The sequence below is a fragment of the Thalassophryne amazonica genome, chromosome 12 (assembly GCF_902500255.1).
Source record: "Thalassophryne amazonica chromosome 12, fThaAma1.1, whole genome shotgun sequence".
NCBI lineage: Eukaryota > Metazoa > Chordata > Actinopteri > Batrachoidiformes > Batrachoididae > Thalassophryne > Thalassophryne amazonica.
This window is the reverse complement of record NC_047114.1, coordinates 79721430-79743914: the sequence shown is the minus strand read 5'-3', so window position 1 is coordinate 79743914 and position 22485 is coordinate 79721430. Positions and strand designations below refer to the sequence as shown.

Here is a 22485-nt window from a genome sequence, read left to right as displayed (position 1 = left end):
ATTTTGAGCCTAGCCAATTGAGTCTAATAATAGATTAATGCAGTGTTGAGGCTGTCATTCTCAGCATCTATGTGGATGTTAAAACTCGCCACTATAATTATCTTATCTGAGCTAAGCCCTAAGTCAGACAAAAGGCTGAAAAGTCACAGAGAAACTCACAGTAACGACCAGGTGATGATAGATAACAACAAATAAAACTGGGTTTTGAGACTTCCAATTTGGATGGACAAGAACTAAGAGTCAGGCTTCAATGAATTAAAGCTCTGTCTGGGTTTTGATTATTAATAAGCTGGAGTGGAAGATTGGTGATAATCCTCCCCCTCGGCCCGTGCTACGAGCATTCTGACAGTTATGGTGACTCGGGGGTGTTGACTCATTTAAACTAACATATTCCTCTGCTGTAACCAGGTTTCTGTAAGGCAGAATAAATCAATATGTTGATCAATTATTATATCATTTACTAACTAAGGGGACTTAGAAGAGAGAGACCTAATGTTTAATAAACCACATTTAACTGTTTTAGTCTGTGGTGCAGTTTAAGGTGCTATATTATTTTTTCTTTTGAATTTTATTCTTAAATAGATTTTTACTGGTTGTTGGTGGTCTGGGAGCAGGCACCGTCTGTACGGGGATGGGGTATTGGGGGGGATGGCAGGGGGGAGAGAAGCTGCCAGAGAGGTGTGTAAGACCTACAACTCTGCCTCCTGGTCCCAACCCTGGATAGTCACGGTTTGGAGGGTTTAATAAAATTGGGCCACATTTCTAGAAATGAGAGCTGCTCCATCCAAAGTGGGATGGATGCCATCTCTCCTAACAAGACCAGGTTTTCCCCAGAAGCTTTGCCAATTATTTATGAAGCCCACCTCATTTTTGGACACTACTCAGACCAGCAGCAATTCAATGAGAACATGCGGCTAAACATGTCACTCCCGGTCCGAATGGGTAGGGGCCCAGAGAAAACTACAGAGTCCGACATTGTTTTTGCAAAGTTACACACCGATTCAATGTTAATTTAGTGACCTCCGATTGGCGTAACCGTGTGTCATTACTGCCAACGTGAATTACAATCTTACCAAATTTACGCTTAGCCTTAGCCAGCAGTTTCAAATTTCCTTCAGTGTCGCCTGCTCTGCCCCTGGAATACAGTTGACTATGGTTGCTGGTGTCGCTACCTTCACATTCTCAAACAGAGTCGCCAATAACCAGAGTTTGTTCCTCGCCGGGTGTGTCGCCGAGTGGGGAAAAACGGTTAGAGATGTGAACAGGTTGGTGGTGTACAGGGGGCTTCTGTTTAGGACTATGCTCCTCCTCACAGTCACCCAGCCGGCCCTGCTTTCCCGGCTGCTCGGGATCTGCTGGGGACAGCTAACGGCCCGCTAAGCTACCTTGGTCTGCACCAACTACAGGGGCCTGGCTAGCTGTAGGATTTTCCAAGGTGCGGAGCCGAATCTCCAATTCGCCCAGCCTGGCCTCCAAAGCTACGAATAAGCTACACTTATTACAAGTACCATTACTGCTAAAGTAGGCCGAGGAATAACTAAACATTCACACCCAGAGCAGAAAAGTGCGGGAGAGAACAGGAGAAGTCCATGCTAAACTGGCTAAGAGCTAGTAGCTGCGCTAAGCTAGCGGATTCCTAAAAACACACAAAGTGAATAATGTGTAAATAATTTAGAGGTGATTCAGCAGAGGGAGTGCTTTATTTAAGGCACGTGAAGATTACACTGTGAAACAAATCATTATCTAGTTAACTAGATCAATCTAACTACGCAGAATAAACAGCTAACAGATACAGATACCACTGTGCTCCGGAACAGGAAGTGATATAATACCGCAGTGAGAGCCAACCACCAGTAGAGGCAAGCAAGAGTAATACGGTATAACCCCATAGAATTCAGTCAGAGATAGTCCAAACTATACCTTTTTGGAATCTTTATGATCAGACAAATATAATAACAATAACATGCTTTTGGAGGGCGTATGCCTACTCGGCAAATATCTGTCATTTTGGACGACTGGGCATGGACGTCGGGCCTCTGAAAATACATACCGCACGACAGCTGCATGTTATTTGCATTATCACTTACTGAGATACACAACACGTGGAATCACATTAACAATATTTAATGTCATTTCAAACGCACAACACCCAACAATGCGTACATAAAAAGTTGTCGCACTTTAACTTTTGTCATGTTGGCTGGCGCGCACTGCTCTCCAAATTCGGCAGTGTGTCCTCATCAAGCTGGCTGCTTTGGCTGCTGTTCATTGTCGTACTATCCATGAGAAAATCATCTGTAATATCCATATTGGGACCAACACACACTTCTCGCCTTTTCATCTTTTCCTCTGCAGACGGTGCTTGGGCTGCGCACGCTATGATGTCATCAGTTTATGCACAGGTATTGGGATACCCGCCCGCTACTGTGGGCAGGTATAGACAGGTAGCGTAAATGTAAATCTATACTACCGGCCCAGCAATGACTCAGTAAGTGATAATAGTGGTATAGTTTTCAATGTGATTGGAGCATTTTACAATTTTCATTTTGAAAAATGGCTGCCATGGATGACATATTGAAAATTCTTCATGGCCCAATACCCAGTTTTATTTGGCTTCCACTGATGACATCTGTAACAATCAGAAGAATTCAAGAACTGAACATGTGGGTTCTGCTGTGAGATGAAATGCGTACAATTTGCTAGCTAACTCTTTCTGTTTTTTCTTCATTTTTGTAAAAACCTTAGAATTGTTAGAATGGGCCAAGCAGTGGGGTCACCCCTGAGTCTGGTCTGCTTGAGGTTTCTTCCTCAAAAATGACAGAGGAGTTTTCCTTACCACTGTCGCCTGTGTGCTTGCTCAGGGGGGTTGGTAAGGTTAGTCCTTACCCAGATGAAGCGCACTGAGGCAACATTTGGGGCAATCTGAATAAACTGAACTGAAATTAATTGAACTGAATTTGGTGAACTTTTTTATTTTATTCTATTTTACGAGTATATGCCTTAAAATTGAGCTATATATTTCTTTAAAAGTGAAAGATGTAAAAGTGATAAAAGATAAAATTGTTATGCAAAATGTAAATCAGACCAGATGGGGAAAAAAACAGAATGGTCTGTTTTATACATCAATTGGCCAGCCTAAGAAAATAAGCTCTATATAGGCACTAGGCCTCTACTGAATAACCAGATGCTTGATATGTTAATTAAGTGTCCATGGCAGTTAATCACTGTTTTTCTCTCTGACAACAGCAGGTAAGTAAATCAGAGTGACTAACACATGGAGATCTGATGGTTTAGGAATATGCAACAACAAGCTGCATTTGTACTTTGTGATTAGCATTCATGTTAGCTGTTTTGTTTTGTTTTATTTTGGGGGTTTTGTTGTTGTTGTTTTGGAGAATATCTGGCAGCCAAAATAATCTTTTTCCTTCAGAAACAAAAAAAGTTACAAATTGGAAAGAATGAATGATGATGATGAGACAGTTACAGTGATACAAGCAGTAATTCCAGTGCACATGTCCCCTCTAGTGGAGGAAAGTACAGGCATCCTTTATGTTTGAAATGTTACATTTTTTTATCACATATTCCAAGGGTTTTAAAATTTGCAATAGCAGGATGAGCATTCAGATGGCTGTTAATAAATAATAATAATAAAAAAACCAATTCCCATGGCAATTTGATCAGCATTACTGAAAATGTCACCCATGCCAGTGTATGTTGTAGGAGGATTAAGTTGTCTAATTTTGTGGACTAAAATTGCTTGCAATGATACGGCTGACACACTTAATCGATTTGCAACGCATTTCCCCGACAGTCCAGATTACAACCATAAGACTTTATTAGCAGTATGCGCGAAACACAGACATTTACGCATTCGCGAGGCGTCAATTAATTCACATGGTTAGGGTAATTATCTTTACAGATAACTGGCATAAGAGGAAGAAATCACTGTGAAAAAGGAATGAGGTGCCCAGGAAAAAAAAGAGCAGGGAAAGAATGTGAGGACCAGGAGGGCTTTAGCACAGACTACATAGAACAAAGCTGTTAGCTCGTGGCTAAAAACAGGATCAAACAACATCATTTGCTAAGAAATGATCTGAGAAAGAGATAGGATACAGGCTTGAAGATAAAATGGTGTGTCTCAGATTGTCTTTTGTACTGGTGCTCAACGGGGTAGATTTTCTGAGATCATGCTAATCTGTTCTTTACGTAGGCCATAAATGCAATATGCCGTGATCGAGGGCCATGGTATGGTGCTTTGGGTTGACTTTATGTCTACATAGTGTCATGGAAGTAAATTCCTTGCCTTGCTTTCCAGTGAATCCTAAGTCAAACGCAAAAATTTCCCATCAGCCAAACATAAGATTTTTGAAAGAGAAGACATTTGACCTCTTCCTCCAGACAGAGAATTTATAAAGGAGGACTCCAGAGTTTTTCAACCTGGGTTTTATTTTTAGATGTTTTTGGGTTCATCTTTTCACTCAGGGCAAAATATATTTTTTATATGAGCAGAGCCCCCCCAGCGGCGCGAGTGTCACTTTATGGTAGACGAAGGCACAAACTGGAATGGCATAAAAATCTCCACAGTGGGGAAAAGCCACAAACCGTTGTCGTAAAAAGCCATAAAAAGCCACAATCCGACAGTAGACGAAAGCACAAACCGGAAATGGCACAAAAATCTCAACAGTGGGGAAAAAGCCACAAACCGTTGTCGTAAAAAGCCATAAAAGCCACAATCCGACAGTAGACGAAAGCACAAACCGGAAATGGCACAAAAATCTCCACAGTGGGGAAAAAGCCACAAACCGTTGTCGTAAAAAGCCGTAAAAAGCCACAATCCGACGGTAGACGAAAGCACAAACCGGAAATGGCACAAAAATCTCCACAGTGGGGAAAAATCAAATCAAATCAATTTTATTTATATAGCGCCAAATCACAACAAACAGTTGCCCAAGGCGCCTTATATTGTAAGGGAAGGCCATACAATAATTATGTAAAAACCCCAACGGTCAAAATGACCCCCTGTGAGCAAGCACTTGGCAACAGTGGGAAGGAAAAAACTCCCTTTTAACAGGAAGAAACCTCCAGCAGAACCAGGCTCAGGGAGGGGCAGTCTTCTGCTGGGACTGGTTGGGGCTGAGGGAGAGAACCAGGAAAAAGACATGCTGTGGAGGGGAGCAAGATCACACTAATGATTAAATGCGAGTGGTGCAGAGCAAAAAGAGAAGAAACCTCAGTGCATCATGGGAACCCCCCAGCAGTCTAAGTCTATCAGCATAACTAAGGGATGGTTCAGGTCACCTGATCCAGCCCTAACTATAACCAGGGGTAGGCAACCTGTTCCAGAAAGAGCCATGAGGGTGCAGGTTTTCTTTGCAGCCACTGACTCCACCAGGTGATTTTACTGATTAATATCACTTTGAGCAGATGGAATCAGTTCATCAGTGAAATCACCTGGTGGAGTCAGTGGCTGCAAAAAAACCTGCACCCTCATGGCTCTTTCTGGAACAGGTTGCCTACCCCTGCTATAAGCTTTAGCAAAAAGGAAAGTTTTAAGCCTAATCTTAAAAGTAGAGATGTCTGTCTCCCTGATCTGAATTGGGAGCTGGTTCCACAGGAGAGGAGCCTGAAAGCTGAAGGCTCTGCCTCCCATTCTACTCTTACAAACCCTAGGAACTACAAGTAAGCCTGCAGTCTGAGCGAAGCACTCTGTTGGGGTGATATGGTACTATGAGGTCCCTAAGAGATGGGACCTGATTATTCAAACCTTATAAGTAAGAAGAAGAATTTTAAATTCTATTCTAGAATTAACAGGAAGCCAATGAAGAGAGGCCAATATGGGTGAGATATGCTCTCTCCTTCTAGTCCCTGTTAGCACTCTAGCTGCAGCATTTTGAATTAACTGAAGGCTTTTCAGGGAACTTTTAGGACAACCTGATAATAATGAATTACAATAGTCCAGCCTAGAGGAAATGCATGAATTAGTTTTTCAGCATCACTCTGAGACAAGACCTTTCTAATTTTAGAGATACTGCGCAAATGCAAAAAGCAGTCCTACATATTTGTTTAATATGCGCATTGAATGACATATCCTGATCAAAAATGACTCCAAGATTTCTCACAGTATTACTAGAGGTCAGGGTAATGCCATCTAGAGTAAGCTGGTTAGACACCATGCTTCTAAGATTTGTGGGGCCAAGTACAATAACTTCAGTTTTATCTGAGTTTAAAAGCAGGAAATTAGAGGCATCCATGTCTTTATGTCTGTAAGACAATCCTGCAGTTTAGCTAATTGGTGTGTGTCCTCTGGCTTCATAGATATAAAGCTGGGTATCATCTGCGTAACAATGAAAATGTAAGCAATGCTGTCTAATAATACTGCCTAAGGGAAACATGTATAAAGTGAATAAAATTGGTCCTAGCACAGAACCTTGTGGAACTCGATAATTAACCTTAGTCTGTGAAGAAGATTCCCCATTTACATGAACAAATTGTAATCTATTAGATAAATATGATTAAAAAAAAAAAGCCACAAACAGTTGTCGTAAAAAGCCGTAAAAAGCCACAATCCGACGGTAGACGAAAGCACAAACCAGAAATGGCACAAAAATCTCCACAGTGAGGAAGAAGCCACAAACCGTTGTCGTAAAAAGCCGTAAAAATCATAGTGATTCTATCACAAGGCTGACAATAGACAAAATTAGACATTATCAAGAGGAGTAGATGCCATATTGGTTGATGAGGTGCATGAAATGCAGCTGCCATCTTGGAGAAGTGATCCTAGCGATTCTATCACAAGGAACAGTGAAGATTTGATTTCATAATCTTATTTTCTTTTTTAATTTTTGCAACATAATATGTGTAAAATACCAAGTGTTCCAATACTCTTGGAGGGCACAGTATCCTAACCTTATGATGAGTGCAAAATGAGTGTGGTGTTATTACTGTTTTGTTTAAGAATGTTTAATTTTCACTGTGGCTGCACTTTGTGTAAAATCATAGTCATATCATATATAATATTGATATGACAATATTGCAATATGATAATATGGCATATTGTAGGCAAAAAAGAAAAATGCATATATATATATATATATATATATATATATATATACACGAGGGCGTCGCGGCGGCTGCGTCGCGGCGGCTGCGTCGCGGCGGCTGCGTCGCGGCGGCTGCGTCCCGACGCGCGGACCCGTCTGCACGTCTTTCATTAAAAAAATCTCCTTTAACAGTGGAATATCCGGATAAATGCTGAAACCGACTTCTTCTGAAACTTCTCTGTTCTCTCACGACATCCTGGATCAATAGAACCTGAAATGTGGAGGTTTTCAGCTTGAACAGGCTGACGACGGCGGCTGAGAGTGCTGCGCGACGTCTCGCACCATGGGAAGTCCTTAAAGCGACAGTATCACCTCAAAATCTCTCATCAGCCGTTAAAATTTTCACTGAAAACCAGCTTAATTTTTCGAACCGTGTCCACTTCGATGTGTCTCACAGGTTTAGAAAAAATTTTGATCAAACAACGCGCCAGTCTCAGCAACTTCTCAGACAAAGGAGACGAGGGGCTGGACGACTCCTCCCACAAGGAGTGCTCACAGGCGAATGACGTCACCGACAGGCGTGGAAAAACTCACGCATGCGCACGAGGGCTCAAGCATGTCTGATGTAAAACATATGAATGAAATCCATATAGTTTTTGAAAAAAAATAAAAAGGACCGTTACTTTATGACAGCCCTTGTATATATATATATGAAAAGGCGGGGAGTCTGGGGGGCCGGAGGTCCTCGGAAGCTGAAAGGCAACACCATGAAACATGTTTGGATGCTGGACAGTTTAACGCAGTGATTCAGTTTGTATTGAAATGACAGACAGGGCTAAAATAATACCTTCAAGTCATAATGGGCAAGGTACTGTATGTCTTCATGCACACTTACTCAATGTTTTATATTGTTATTTCAAGTTATTAGTCAATGTCATGAGAATTTTCACATTTTAACAAATTTTATTTAATCTCTATTACATGACCTTGAGCAAACTTCATTTATAGGGAATGTTGCGTGCTTCTCTGCACATTGTTATAATATCTTGTATATTTTCAGGGGTGACGTGGCCCATGTTGGTGGGCCCCAATGTGAAATCTTTTCATGGGGCCCCAAACCCTGGTGGCACCCCTGATCAGGATGCAACACATTCCCGTGAAGCGATTCAAATGAAAGCAAATGAAAGCAAATGAAATGTTGTTGGTGACATTTTGTGCATGATGATGGATATCCATGTGAATGTGCAATACACGTTTGTCATTCAGCATTGAAAATGAAGCATTGAAGTTGGAATAAGAATAAAAATTCCTCTTCATGGACCAAATTTTGATACATTTGATGCTTCAAGAGGACAACTTGCAGGTTGACAATGATAAAGAGTGCTCTGCTCAAGCTTTTCTTCAGGAAAGGCATGTCAGTGACATGGCCAAGGCTTCATTCTGCTAAGAACATCTATTAACCGCTGGTCTAGAATGTTGGAACCAGTTTGATGGAGAAAATCAACTCATTAATGAGGGCCATGCCTCAAAGGATAAAAGCCTGGTTGTTTTTTTAATCACAAATTACTAAATGTGATAAAAAACAAAAACAAACAAACAACATTCAATCCATTTCTTTCCTGTACTTGATCTGGAAGGAACTACGTATACCATTAATATTGGATACCTTCAACAAAATTTATTGGATAGTCACCTAAATGAAATGGCCATCCCAAAATGAGTTTGAGTTTGGCAAGGACCCGACTACGCTTTAGAACATAGTATTAATTCTTTTGCTGTGATAACTTCATAAAATCAATCTGATTTTCATCCAATTTGGAAGTAGGCATCCCAAATAAATGTATCTGTGAGGGGTTTGAATTTGAGAATGATTTGGTTTTTAACAAGACCCTCTCAGGACCAACCAACATCGGTTACTAACAGAGTACTGATTTAAGTAATTTATGAGCCTCTGACAGCTATGGGATATTTTCATATATCTCCCCAAACCCACAGCTACAAAAACATCAATGATTAAGCACCGTAAATTATAACCTTAGTTTCAATTGTTTTTTAAAAGCCTAGCTGTAATATTCAGTCGACCCAAACCCAGTGTAGCAGTGTGGATATGTCAGCAGCAACACAGCCGGTTGTTTTTATTTCCAAATACGCATTACACATAAACTACATGCTTCAGCGAGTGTCTCCGAATTTATCTACCAAAGTGATGAAACCAACACTAAGCCAGTTTAACAACGCGATACAAATTACTGGCGGGGCATGCTCGGTGCTTGAGCGTGTCTTATTGTGATGCTGTTTTTAAATTTCCACTAGGTTGATGGTAATTCCTTTTTCATTTGTCAACCTTTATAGAAAAGGAATGCAAACACACAAAATTATGATGTGTATTTAAACAGAGGCACGGACAGGAATCGTCATTCTAGCTTGCACAGGCACAAGAGCAATCAAGGGGACTTATCTGTGTTTACTGAGTGGATAAAGACATTCAATAATGTTCATTTACAATTGATGACTTGTATGAGGCGTTTATTGTAGCTGTTGTGTCTAATCACTTTTGCTGCTATTACACACACAAATAATGCACAAACGTTCTCCCAGTGGCTGCCAGAGAAGGTGTGAGCACACAAGTGTATGCTCTGCCCTTGACTTGTATCCAATCATCCAACCGTGCCGGATGGTATAGTTAATAAGCTTAATCTACCCCCTGAGACAGATATGAATGCTGTTACATTGGCCCGCTGAGCTGTCCCCATCCCCCTCTTCTCTAGACCCCCCATGGACCCATCAGGGCCACACTGCTCAACCAGGCTCAGGTCCACTGACAGGACTCCGGAGGAGCACATCACGTGTGGTGACAGAGGAGATGGATGCATACTGTAGATAAAATCAAAAGAGCAATTATTTTATTGCGCACTTAGGATTTGTATCCATTAATTGGGTAATTTGTGCTTGTACATGGAAAGATATCCTCACATACACACACACACAAATGAAAAAAATACTCATTGCATGATTGACCTCTGTACAATGTTGATCAGGATTTCCATCCAATAAATACACAGTTCCAACTAAATCAATTTAAATTTTATTGTATGGATGTGCTTTGTTTAAGTTGGGGCTACATATAAAGGGGTTCAGATGCAAAACCCAGTATAGCCGGGATTTATTAATGGAGAAAAATGCAGTTTAAAATGGGGATTTAACAGGAAATACATTCTCAATGCAGATATCCATGAATAAATGAAAATGGTATGTTAAAATTCTTCATATTTTGCATGCTGATTGTTGCTGAAGCAGCTGAGTGTATGTTCGCCTCAACTCAAAATTGTGGTTTTGGACTTACTGGTTTGGCATCTGAACTCTTCATATGCTGTATTTACTGGATGCAAATCCTGACAACAAAATAACCTAATGAGTTTTTTAAAGAGAGGCTACTGGAGTCCATTTACAATAATCCATTTTCACCAAACATGCCAAGGCAATTCCTCATACAATGAAAATATATAATGAGAATATCACAGAAATCAGCTTAACATTGGGGAGGGGGAGGGAGGTTGTTTGTTTGTTTGTTTGTTTGTCTTTATCTCTATGGTTTAAAAGTTAACTGTATCACCAGCTAGCTATATTTGGTAAGGAACCTCCACCTCCAGCCCTACCCTTCCCTCAAAATAAAAGCACTTACATTCTGAAACAAACTTCAAACACTGGCTTATTCAAACATGACTTTAAATACTTTTATATGCAGATGATAGCATGAAAATATACAATGAGAATATCACAGAAATCAGCTTAACATTGGGGAGGGGGGGGGTTGTTTGTTTGTTTGTCTTTATCTCGATGATTTAAGAGCTAACTGTATCACCAGCTAACTATATTTGGTAAGGAACCCCCACCTGCACCCCTACCCTCCCCTCAAAGTAAAAGCACTTACATTCTGAAACAAGGTTCAAACACTGGCTTATTCAAATATGATGACTTTAAATACTTTTATATGCAGATGATTGCAACATAAAGCAGTAACGATTTTTGTGACACTTCATCACAGACCTTTTTTCATTCATGTGGTAAAATGTTTTAAACACATAAATGCACATACTGCTTAAAACTACACTGTGTTGGATTTAGTGCCACCTAGTGGTGAGGTTGTGTTTCCCTTCATGTTTTTGGCGATATGGTTTCATGCTCCCTTGCCTTCTCTTTTGATTAGCAGTATGACCTTCCATTTCACAAACACGGAGGTTCTCAAACTTGTTAGTCTGCACTTGTGACCAGTAGACAATGACCTGTATAAGAGAGCAATCAATGAAACCTTCTTTATCCTCCAGTCTTCAAGGCATGCTGCAAAATACGAAAGACTGAGCACATATGCCCCTTTTTGTCTAGTGTACCAATATGGTGGTGCAAAATGGTGGCCTCCATGAAGGGGCCCACTCCCATTTAAGGTTCATTCTAAACTTATAACACATAGATTCATTTTTGCTGGTAATTATGCACAAACTAACAGTTGGGTAAGAATGCCGTAATCCATTTCTGCTAATAAATATCCCTAAGTCATACACACTGTAGCTTTAAGTAGATGTTAAATAAAGCTTCTTTGAGTCTGCATCTTCATAAACACACAGTTTGTCTATCTGACCTGTAATTCAACGGTACAGGGGTCTGATGTTGCAACAGCTGAACTGTGAATAATATTACTGGTGTTCTGACTGTTGTTTTTCTTCTTGCTTCTCCATTTGACTTTATCACAGTGTAACACATGCACCAGATGACTGCGCAATTTTTGTGAAAACATATAGAGCAGAGGGTTCACCGCAGCAATGAGAATAAGTCAGTAGAGTTGCAAACATACAAAGCATGGTACAAACGTTCTATTACAAGACAGTCTTCAGATTCATTCAGAAGGTCATTAAATATACCATAGTATAAGGTCCAAAGCAGATAAAGTAGGCCAAAACAATGCACAAGACCATCACTACAGTCCGACCCTTCCTTCTGTTTGAAGCCTTCATTACAGTGATGAGGATGGCAGCATAGCAGAAAACAATATGGCAAACGGGAGGAAGAAGAGGAATGACACTTGCAGATAATAATCAGGTAGTCATTAGAGTCCTCAGTGGATTCTTCACAGTATGCAAAACCTTCCTCGTTGACCTTCCACGGTCATATCCATCGACTCGCTGATGGATGCACCAATGCTGATGATCCACGTGGCTACACAGGCTCCAATTGCACACCTCTTCCTTCTTGCGAGTTGCTCGGCCCAGTTTGCGCAATACCACTGTTGCAAAACGATCTACAGTCATGGCAGTCAGCAGGATGATACTGCTGTACATGCCAACGAAGTATGCTGCTTCCACAAAATGGCAAAGAAAAACACCAAAAACCCAATGGTTTAAGTAGTACACAGCCCAGAATGGAAGGGTGATGGTGAAAATCAAATCAGAGCAGGCCATGTTGAGGATGAACAGATTTGTGACATGTTTCAATTGCTCATAAAGGAAAAGAACACATATAAAAGACCATTTCCAATTAAACTCAAGATGAAGATTAACAGGAAGAAAATGCCCATGGTGGATTCACTGCAGCTGGAGACCCTGCATAAATTTCATCATCAGAGTTATCCTTGATTATGTGGCTCATGTTGGTGCTGCTTTTGGAAAAATTATACTTGGATTCCATTTTAGCAATCCTTGGGGGACAAAAAAAATCCACAGCCGTTAAATATACTAATGAAGACTACATGAAAAAAAAAGTCTGTTGGATTTACAACGAGTTAAATATGTACATCAGTTGTATATGATCAGAATGTCACAAATAACCTCTTTTTAACCTTGTGGGTTTTTTTTCAATGTAAGCAAAATCCGATAATCTTTTTGAATTTCAAAAAATATGTAGAACAATGAAGTAAGAACCTACCTTGAAGAACGAGACCATATGTGAGGCTTCTCTTGCTACACTGGCCCAAAAAAAGTAGTTTGGTGCAGTCACGATGTGTGTGATGTTCCTCATTTCATTACAAGTACAGTCACAAATGATTCATTTGCATGTATTGCAGCAGAAATTCAATTTTGAACTGGGGGAAATGGGTAATAATACATGTACGTGTTTGATTTAAAGGATTTACACAGAACATCACATGAGTTTAGTTATTCTATAGCATGAAAATAAAATGGCAATATCACAGCATACACTTCTGTCTCCAAAGTCTATGATGATCACAGATTATATTGTTTTAAAAGAAAATCCTTCTCTGAAAACATAAGAATATGACGTGGAAAAATTAAATACATACAGTTGATTAAATTGGACATCAAGATATAGTATTTATGAAAGAAAATTATGCATTATGCACCTTTATTACACAGAAAATGTTTTTTGTTGACAGCAGAATAAAGATGTTTCAACAATTTACAGATAGAAAATTAATTATTATGAATGAAGCACAGATAGTACATCTTTTAATTGTATACCTTTTTAAGCTACTTATAGATCAGACTTCTGTAGCGCATGTCACAGCAGTCTAAACAAATCATTTCAGGCCAAAGTTTTGTTTATTGCCAGATAGATTCTAAAAAACTATATAGAATCCGTATAGAAGCCATATTTTATATTGATATGTTTTCATTGTTTTTTAAACTGTTCTTTTATTCTTATCTGTTACTCACTTGATTTCTTTCTTGGATGTTCTGCATCACTAACTGAGTTTTTAATTTCATTAAATGTTTACACATAATGACCATAAAGTCTGATTCTGATATATAGTCAGAGACACGTAGGACTCTAAGGCTGCTTATCACGAAGCCTCAGACAAACTGTGTTAGTCTTTCTTTCAGGGAAACATGGTAAAAATAGGGATGTGAATCTTACAACAACTCACATTCAATTTGATTCCGATTCTTGGGGTGACGATTCGATTCAGAATCGATTTTCGATTGAAAGAGCTCTGAGAAATAGTTATATTACTTAGAAATGTTTATGTTTAAGAAAATGTAGCTTTACAAGGTTAATCAAGTGATTCTAGATGTAAATTTACTTATCTGCTTTGCTCGTTCAGAATTGGCTGGCAGTTTAGCAAAGCGCTGGTCAGTAGTCGGCAGATACCGCTGCTCCGCTTCTTTTAGCTCCGGGTGATAGCGGAGCATGTGGGCTTGTGGATTTGAAGTCTTTCCGAAGTACTTGACTTTCATTTTGTAGATTTTACACACTGCATAAGTCACGTCACGCTCCTTCTTACGCAGCAAATAATAAAAATCCAAAATGCGCCCAAACATTTGCCTTCAGCAAAGACGGTGCTGGCTGAATTAGCTCTGCATCCGCCATGCTAAGCTGGCAGCTCACGAAGGGTTGAAGCATGCTGGACCCTCACCTCGCGGGGACGCTGTAGTACAGAGGCTGTGTGCCTGACAAACAGTACACGCAGCGAGTAAGCAAGAAAATATTTAAAAACATCGATTCTTGGACATTTTGGATCGATTCAGAATCTTAATGAATAAGAATCGTGATTTGGATGTGAATTGATTTTTTTCCGGCACCCCTAGTAAAATATGTGCTATTAGGGAATAATGGAACAGTAGAAATGTTGATCTCCCAACTGTTTTGCCACATTTAAAAGCATTGTTTTAGAGGAAAAACTATAATTTATATTGTAATATGTGTAGAGAAAGTCAATAAATATGTTGCAATCTTCAATTTGCATTTGTATTTTTTAAATAAAATCACAATGTTGTAGATTGTGTAAAATAGCAATGTAGGGTAAGGGTTAAGCACACAAAAGAAAATCAGTCTGTTGTTTGAAAAAAGTGACATTTTAGAAGAAAATTTAGCAAAAGTTTATAGTAAGCAATGTAGTGGCAATTGTGATTATTACCAAGATGCCCTTTCTGATGCAACTCCAAGAGTAACAGGAAGACAGAGGACGGGAAGAGAGGAACAGTAGTATCCAGTAAACCAGTAGTGATCAGTCGGCCTGGTATTTATATCTGGAAATTGTTTTTCTTTTTGTGTTTTTTTTTTACTTTCACTTTTGATACTGTGTGCTTCTTACCCTCTGTGCTGCTGCTATACAATTGCTGCTGGAACCTCAGTTTCCCTGAGGGAGACTTCCCAAGGGATTATTAAAGTTCTATCTGATCTGATCTAATCTAAGATAACATGCAGAATAACCACTTGGGCCACCAATTCACTATAATAATAATACAATAATGCTGATTGTTTTAACTACACTGACAACTCTTCACCGCTGGTCACCGATGTGATTGTGAGTCGGCTCTGTCTGCTCCGGATGCTGCGACTGTTACGATTAACATTACGCCAACATTTCATCATTCTCTTCAAGTGGTTTTGAAATTTGACCCCCACAAAAACATAAAAACAGGATTAAGCCAACAGTGTGAAAAAGCAAAAAGCCGACTGACATAAAAGGTATACTGCAGTTTTCTGTACGAGTCACATATACTCTCTGGGTCATCATAAAATTTGGGGCCAAGAATTATAAGGATGTTAGAAATAATGCTATGTTGTATGGTGCCCAACCCACAAAGAAACAACCATGAGGGCACAGATGAGCTTAAAGTTTGTTTTTTCCTTGTTGGACAGTAGGACGCAACATCTCGGCACATGATCTGAGTGTACAAAAAAATGAAACAATTGACGTAATATAAAATAATATTTTGCTGGTATGTTCCCCAGTAAGTTCCAGTATGAATTACTACGTTCACAGTAATAGTGGTCATTCTGTTCATGGAATTGGGTGAATGCAAAGCCGGACTCGCGACAAAATACTGACTGCCCCAAATCAACACAGATGCGATGACAGCGTAGCCTTCTTTGGACATGAAGTGGGACAAAGGACTAACAACAGCGACAATATCGATGAACAGTCATTCATTATGAGGAGAATCCCCTCCACTGTAGAAGCCAACTTCAAAGATGAAGCTGACGATTTGCACAAAGGCTCCCCTAAAGGTCAATCCATGCACAGGGGTAGAAGGCCCAAAAAGGCAGACTCATTGGTGAAGAAGAGATCAGACACAGCCAGGTTCAGAATGAAAGTGTTGATGAGGGACTTTAGATTCTCATACTTGACCAAAATCACCAAAACCAGGAGGTTGGCAAGCAAACTGAGGATCACCACAAAGGATAAGAAGCTGGAGTGAGGACTGAGGTGAAGTTGAAGATGTCGTCTCATGTCACAGTCTTCAATCCTGCCATTGTAAGTGGGAGAAGGACTTTCGTAATGATAGAAGGTTTCTGTGGTGTAAAATGGCTGCCACTGCGCTTTGTTGGGTTGTAGCCATTTTCTGTCAAACAGATATTCTGGTGGGGGGGTGCACAAAATCAAATTAATAGAATAATCTGCCTCAAAAGAGAAAGGAGCAAATAATCAATAAATATGAATATTGTACGAAACATGCATTAAGCTTGAAAATAGAAATTTACGGAAGTGTATTGCATTCACTTGATAAATTTATTTTTGGTTTGTTTTTCAGAGTAATTATTTGTGTTTTTCTGAGTTATTTATTATTTATTTATTTATTTGTTTAGGGTAACTCTGGGTAATATGGACCCCTTAAGCTCAAGACAATTTATTGTTTACCATAATACCTTTACTTGTCCCCTAAATGTGTGATTTGTTTGGTCCAGACAATCTCCTGTATAGCAAGCCAATAATCAATGTGATCATTCATATATTTCGTTAATAGGCATAGGGAGGAGGAGGAATTGCCTAAAAGGTCCATATTAACCATATGCTGTTTAATATGGACATCCATTGGGGGCCAATTTGGACCCGGGTCCATATTAATGATGATATTTATTATTTATATTTATTTAATATGAGCATATTTAGCCAAAGCCTTGAAAGGTGATGAGGCGATTAATCAAAAGCCTACTATCCTGTCACCAGATGATTCCAGCTGGCACCCCTCCCCGACAACCACCTGCCCTACTACGTAATACTATCACATCAAATTTGCCTTCCCTTGTAAACCACCCTCTAAGTGAATAGGGCCTAGACATAGATAGATCTACATGTATAATGATAACTCCCTCCACCAGAAAAAGCAGTGGAGGGGCTTTTACAGATATAGGGCCTATGCCTATGATTATCAAAGGGTCCTAGACAATTCCCCCTCCCCATTCAATTGCCACCCCCCTTATGTGAGGTTGGCCTGCCTGGAAGCAATTAGGGCCAATTTTCTCACCCATTGCACAAAAGGGGGGATTAGCTTCATACTTTATCAAGTCGTAGCCTACAGACAACTCTAAAGAAAAAGCTATTCATAGCAGTAAAGAGAATCACCTAGCGGGTAATATGGACCCTAGTGCGGGTATATGACACAGGTCCATATATCCACCACCCGGGCTCCATATTACCCACACCCCAGCCCTAATTTTCAGTGTGCACCCTCTCACATGTGTATCCAATGACAAGATTTCACGTCATGTCATTTATAATGGAGAGTTGGGAAATGCCACTTCATTGTAACAACAAACATAACATCAACAACATCAGGTTCAATATCACATTATCAGACTATCGTCAAATTGGAAAATTATCGGCCACGAGTGGTCAGAACGACATATTTATACCTTGCATTTGTGTAAAATTGGAAGGTTAGATGTCCCCTGCCATGCAAATGGCTGCGTCTTCCTCCACAACAGCATCGAGGTCAAACCGCATTGCATCATGGGTAATTTCAAGGGTCCATATTACCTGAGGATCCATATTACCCTGTTTTCATAATATTTTTTTCGGTTTTTTTCTGAGTAAATATTTTTTGTTTGTTTTCTGAGTAATTAATTTATTTATTTATTTATTTTTGGTTTGTTTTCTGAGTAAGTTTATTTACAATTTGTTTTGTTTTTTTGTGTTTTGTTTTTTTCTTGAGTATTTTTTCTGTTTTTTTGACTATTTTTTGAGTCACCACGTAGCCAGCCTAAATGCATTCAAAGGCATCATCCTGTATCCATGGAGCATACCCGTATCTGCAGGGGTGAAGCACCAAATCTTGGCCCTAGGTACTAGCCATATTGGAGCCCCCCCCCCACCACCCACACACACACACCACAGACACACACACACACCTGTTATGGTTCTGTTTTGTTAACTGAAACACCAATTTCTAATGCGTATTCAAACCAGGTCTGAAATCATGTATACCTTAGATAACACTGGGAGTCAGAAAGAACCTTTTTAAAGTTGGGGGAACAATAGTTGGGTTTTGGGGGGGGGGGTCTGGGGGACCAAATTGCAGCATTTTCAAGAAAAATGGTGCAATTTGGGTGCATCCCCGTGCCATTTTAACAGAGATATACCCCAATGTTAACTGGACTAATAATTAGGGTTTGGGAGTATCAATCTACAGTCACCAGCAAAATATCTAATTTAACACAATTTTCCAAAATAAGTATTAAATAAAGTAAGTGCGGCTGCTGGTTTAGTTATTTTGCCACCAAAAACCGGCGTGTGGGTTTATCGTGTCTTTCCCTGTAAACTGTGAAGTTATTATAGTCCTCAGTGCTGATATTAGCAAGTTTCTTGTGTGCACGTTAAGATAGTTTTCGAGCTCACCTCTATTCTCAAAGAATTTGGTTAGCAGTTGTTTCCCCTCAGTTAGTTTTCTTTTTTCCATCTTCTTTTGAAATCTGGGCTTTGATTTTTTTTTTTGTTTTTTTTAGTAAAGACGTCTTATTTCAGCCTAAAAACCTCTCCTCATGCTGTCCTGCTGGCATGTGTGTGTGTGTGTGTGTGTGTGTGGGTGTGTGTGTGTGTGTGTGTGTGTGTGTGTGTGTGTGTGTGTGTGTGTGTGTGTGTGTGTGTGTGTGTGTGTGGTGTGTGTGTTGTGTGTGTGTGTGGTGTGGTGTGTGTCAGCATGCCACCTGTGCACCTGGACTAAAACCATTGTAAAACTGTGCAGGGGTGGAAGGGCCCTCAGAGATCTTTCAATAGTTATTGTTAGAGCAGAATTATGTTTTGCAACATTTATACATTCATTCTAATTATATTCTTTTACAACATGAATTGTATGGACATTAATAAAATGTATTTAATGCCAGTTTTTTTTGTGGGCCCCCTCCCATGCTCTGGGCCCTGGGTACATACAAACAGAAATAATTATTTAAAAAAAAACTGACAAAAAATAAATTACCCTGAACAACAGAAATAATTATTCTGAAAAAACTGACAAAAAAAATTAAGTACTCAGAATAACACAATTACTCAGAAAAACAGACAAAAAATAAATTACTCAGAAAATACAAATAATTACTCTGAAAAACAAGCCAAAAATAAATTATCTAGTGAATGCAATACGCGTCCGTAGAAATTCACCTGAATATGCACAAATATCACACTTAAACTTTTCCTGTATGATATCCTATAAAATGCATCATGAGAATACGAGGTCTGTCATAAAGTATCATACCTTTTATTTATTTTTTAAACTATATAGATTTTGATTCATATGTTTTCACGTCAGACAAGCTTGAACCCTCGTGCGCATGAGTGAGTTTTTCCAAGCCTGTCGGTGATGTCATGTCGCCTGTGAGCACGCCTGTGGAAGGAGTGTCCCGCCCCGTCATCGGCTTTTCATTGTGTGGAAATGGCGGAATGATTTGGGGGTTTTTTTCCATCAGAATTTTTTCAGAAGCTGTTAGAGACTGGCACCTGGAAACCATTCGAAAAAATTTATCTGGCTTTCGGTGAAAATTTAACGGCGCTTCACCAGAGAATAAGGTCTGTTAGTACAGCTTTAAGGACCCCTTTAAGGACGCTCGCGCACCACACCTCCGAGCTGCAACGACGCGGCACAAGCCACCGGACCATTTCTAAAGGGATGGCTCTGTGGACACGAGACATCGTGTGCTCTTTCTCTGGTATCACAAGAGCTGGTCATCAGCATTTCCAGCAGATTTGCACTTTTAACAAGAGATTTTGTCATGGAAAGCCGCGCGGTAGGCTTTCGCGCGTCACGACCGATTCGCTTTGGAAGCGAGACAAGGAACACCTCCGTTTCGGAGTGTAGAGGACAAGTTCGGACATGCCTATCTCGGCTTTCAATGCTTACCAGTCGAGTGAGTTAATAAGAGAAATTGTGGAGGGCTGGGCATGTCCGAACTTGTCCTCTGGCACGCCGAAATGGAGGCGTTCTTTGTCTCGCTCGACAGTGAATCGGTATCGTGACGCACGAAGCCTCCGCGGCTTTCCACGACAAAATCTCTTGTTAAAAGTGAAATCTGCCAGAAAATGGTTGATGTCCAGCTCTTGTGATAACCAGAGAAAGTGACACGACAGTCCCAGCTCCACACAGCTATCCATTTAGAAATGATCCGGTGGTTCGTGCCTGTCGTCGCGGCTCAGAGCGCCATTGTGGGCCGTCCTTTAAAGCTGTAGTAATGTCCTTATTCCTGTGAAGCCCGTAAAATTTTCCCCCCGAAAGCCAGATAAATTGTTCTAATGGTTTCCAGGTGCCAGGCTCTAACCAGCTTCTGAAAAAATTCTGATGGAAAAAAAAACCCCAAATCACTCCGCCGTTTCCAGACAATGAAAAATCCGACAAGGGCGGGACCACTCCTTCCACAAGGCGTGCTCAACAGGCGAATGACGTCACCGACAGCATGGAAAAACTCAATGCTGCGCACAAGGGGTCAAGCTTGTCTGACCGTGAAAACATATGAATCAAATCCATTCGAGTTAAAAAAAAATAAAAAGTACGATACTTTTATGGACAGACCTCGTACATAGGAATATTGTAAGACATTATAGACATAATCATTTCTACATTAACTTTGTCATTTCTTCTTCTGAATGCATTAATTAATGCAAATGTGTGTGTGTGTTTGTGTGTGAGTGTGTGTGTGTGTAAATTTACAGCCCCAATTCCAATGAAGTTGTGTAAAATGTAAATAAAACAGAATACGATTTGCAAATCCTCTTCAACCTATATTGAACTGAATATACCACAAAGACAAGATATTTAATGTTTAAACTGATAAACTTCATTATTTTTGTGCAAATATTTGCCCATTTTGAAATGGATGCCTGCAACATGTTTCAAAAAAGCTGGGACAGGGTATGTTTACCACTGTGTTACATCACCTAAAACTTCTAACAACACTCAATAAGAGTTTGGGAACTGAGGACAATAATTTTGAGTGTCAGATTGGGTTATAAAAGGAGCATCCCCAAAAGTCTCAGCCATTCACAAGCCAAAGATGGGGCGAGGATCACCACTTTGTGAACAACTGCATGAAAAAATAGTCCAACAGTTTAAGTACAATATTTCTCAATGTTCAATTGCAATGAATTTAGGGATTCCATCATTTACAGTCCATAATATAATCAGAAGATTCAGAGAATCTGGAGAAATTTCCACATGTAAAGCGGGCAAGGCCAAAAACCAACACTGAATGCCCATGACCTTTGATCCCTCAGGGGGCACTGCATCAAAAACCAACATCATTGTGTAAAGGATCTTACCGAGTGGGCTCAGGAACACTTCAGAAAACCATTGTCAGTCAACACAGTTCGTCGCTACATCTACAAGTGCAAGTTAAAACTCTACCATGCAAGCAAAAGCCAAACATCAACAACATCCAGAAATGTGGCCGCCTTCTCTGGGCCCGAGCTCATTGTGAAATGACAGACGCAAAGTGAAAAATTGTGCTGTGGTCTGATGAGCCCTCATTTAAATGTTTTTTGGAGATCATGGACATTATGTCCTCTGGACAAAAAGAAAAAACACCATCCAGATTGTTAACAGCGCAAAGTTCAAAAGCCAGCATCTGTGATAGTATGGGGGTGTGTTAGTGCCCATGGCATGGACAACTTACACATCGTGATGGCACCATCAATGCTGAAAGGTACATCCAGGTTTTGGAGCAACACATGCTGTCATCCAAGCAATGTCTTTTTTCAGGTACGTCCCTGCTTATTTCAGCAAGACAATGCCAAACAACATTCTGCACATGTTACAACAGTGTGGCTTTGTTGTAAAAAGAGTGCGGGTACTAGACTGGCCTGCCTGCAGTCCAGACCTGTCACCCATTGAAAATGTGGTGGGTGCATTATGAAGCACAAAATACGACAACGGAGACCCCGGACTGTTGAACAACTGAAGGCGTACATCAAGCAAGAATGGGAAAGAATTCCACCTACAAAGATTCAACCAATTAGTGTCCTCAGTTCCCAAACGCTTATTGAGTGTTGTCAGAAGGAAATGTGATGTAACACAGTGTAAACATACCACTGTCCCAGCTTTTTTGAACCATGTTGCAGGCATCCATTTAAAATGAGCAAATATCTGCACAAAACAAAAAAGTTTATCAGTTTGAACATTAAATATCTTGTCTTTGTGGTGTATTCAATTGAATATAGGTTGAAGAGGATTTGCAAATCATTGTATGCTGTTTTTATTTACATTTACACAACGTCCCAACGTCCCAA

At 40.0% G+C, this 22485-nt stretch overlaps 1 protein-coding gene across 1 annotated transcript; it reads right to left on the bottom strand.

Moving 5' to 3' along the window:
• Positions 1 to 11973: 11973 nt before the first annotated feature.
• LOC117521286 (C-C chemokine receptor type 3-like) lies at positions 11974 to 17246 on the bottom strand. The gene is made up of 3 exons (XM_034182607.1): positions 17243 to 17246; positions 16101 to 16355; positions 11974 to 12516 (listed from the first exon to the last, which is right to left on the bottom strand). Exons 1-3 carry the CDS (start codon positions 17244 to 17246, stop codon positions 12131 to 12133), a joined length of 645 nt encoding a protein of 214 aa, XP_034038498.1. The 3' UTR covers positions 11974 to 12130.
• Positions 17247 to 22485: the final 5239 nt, after the last annotated feature.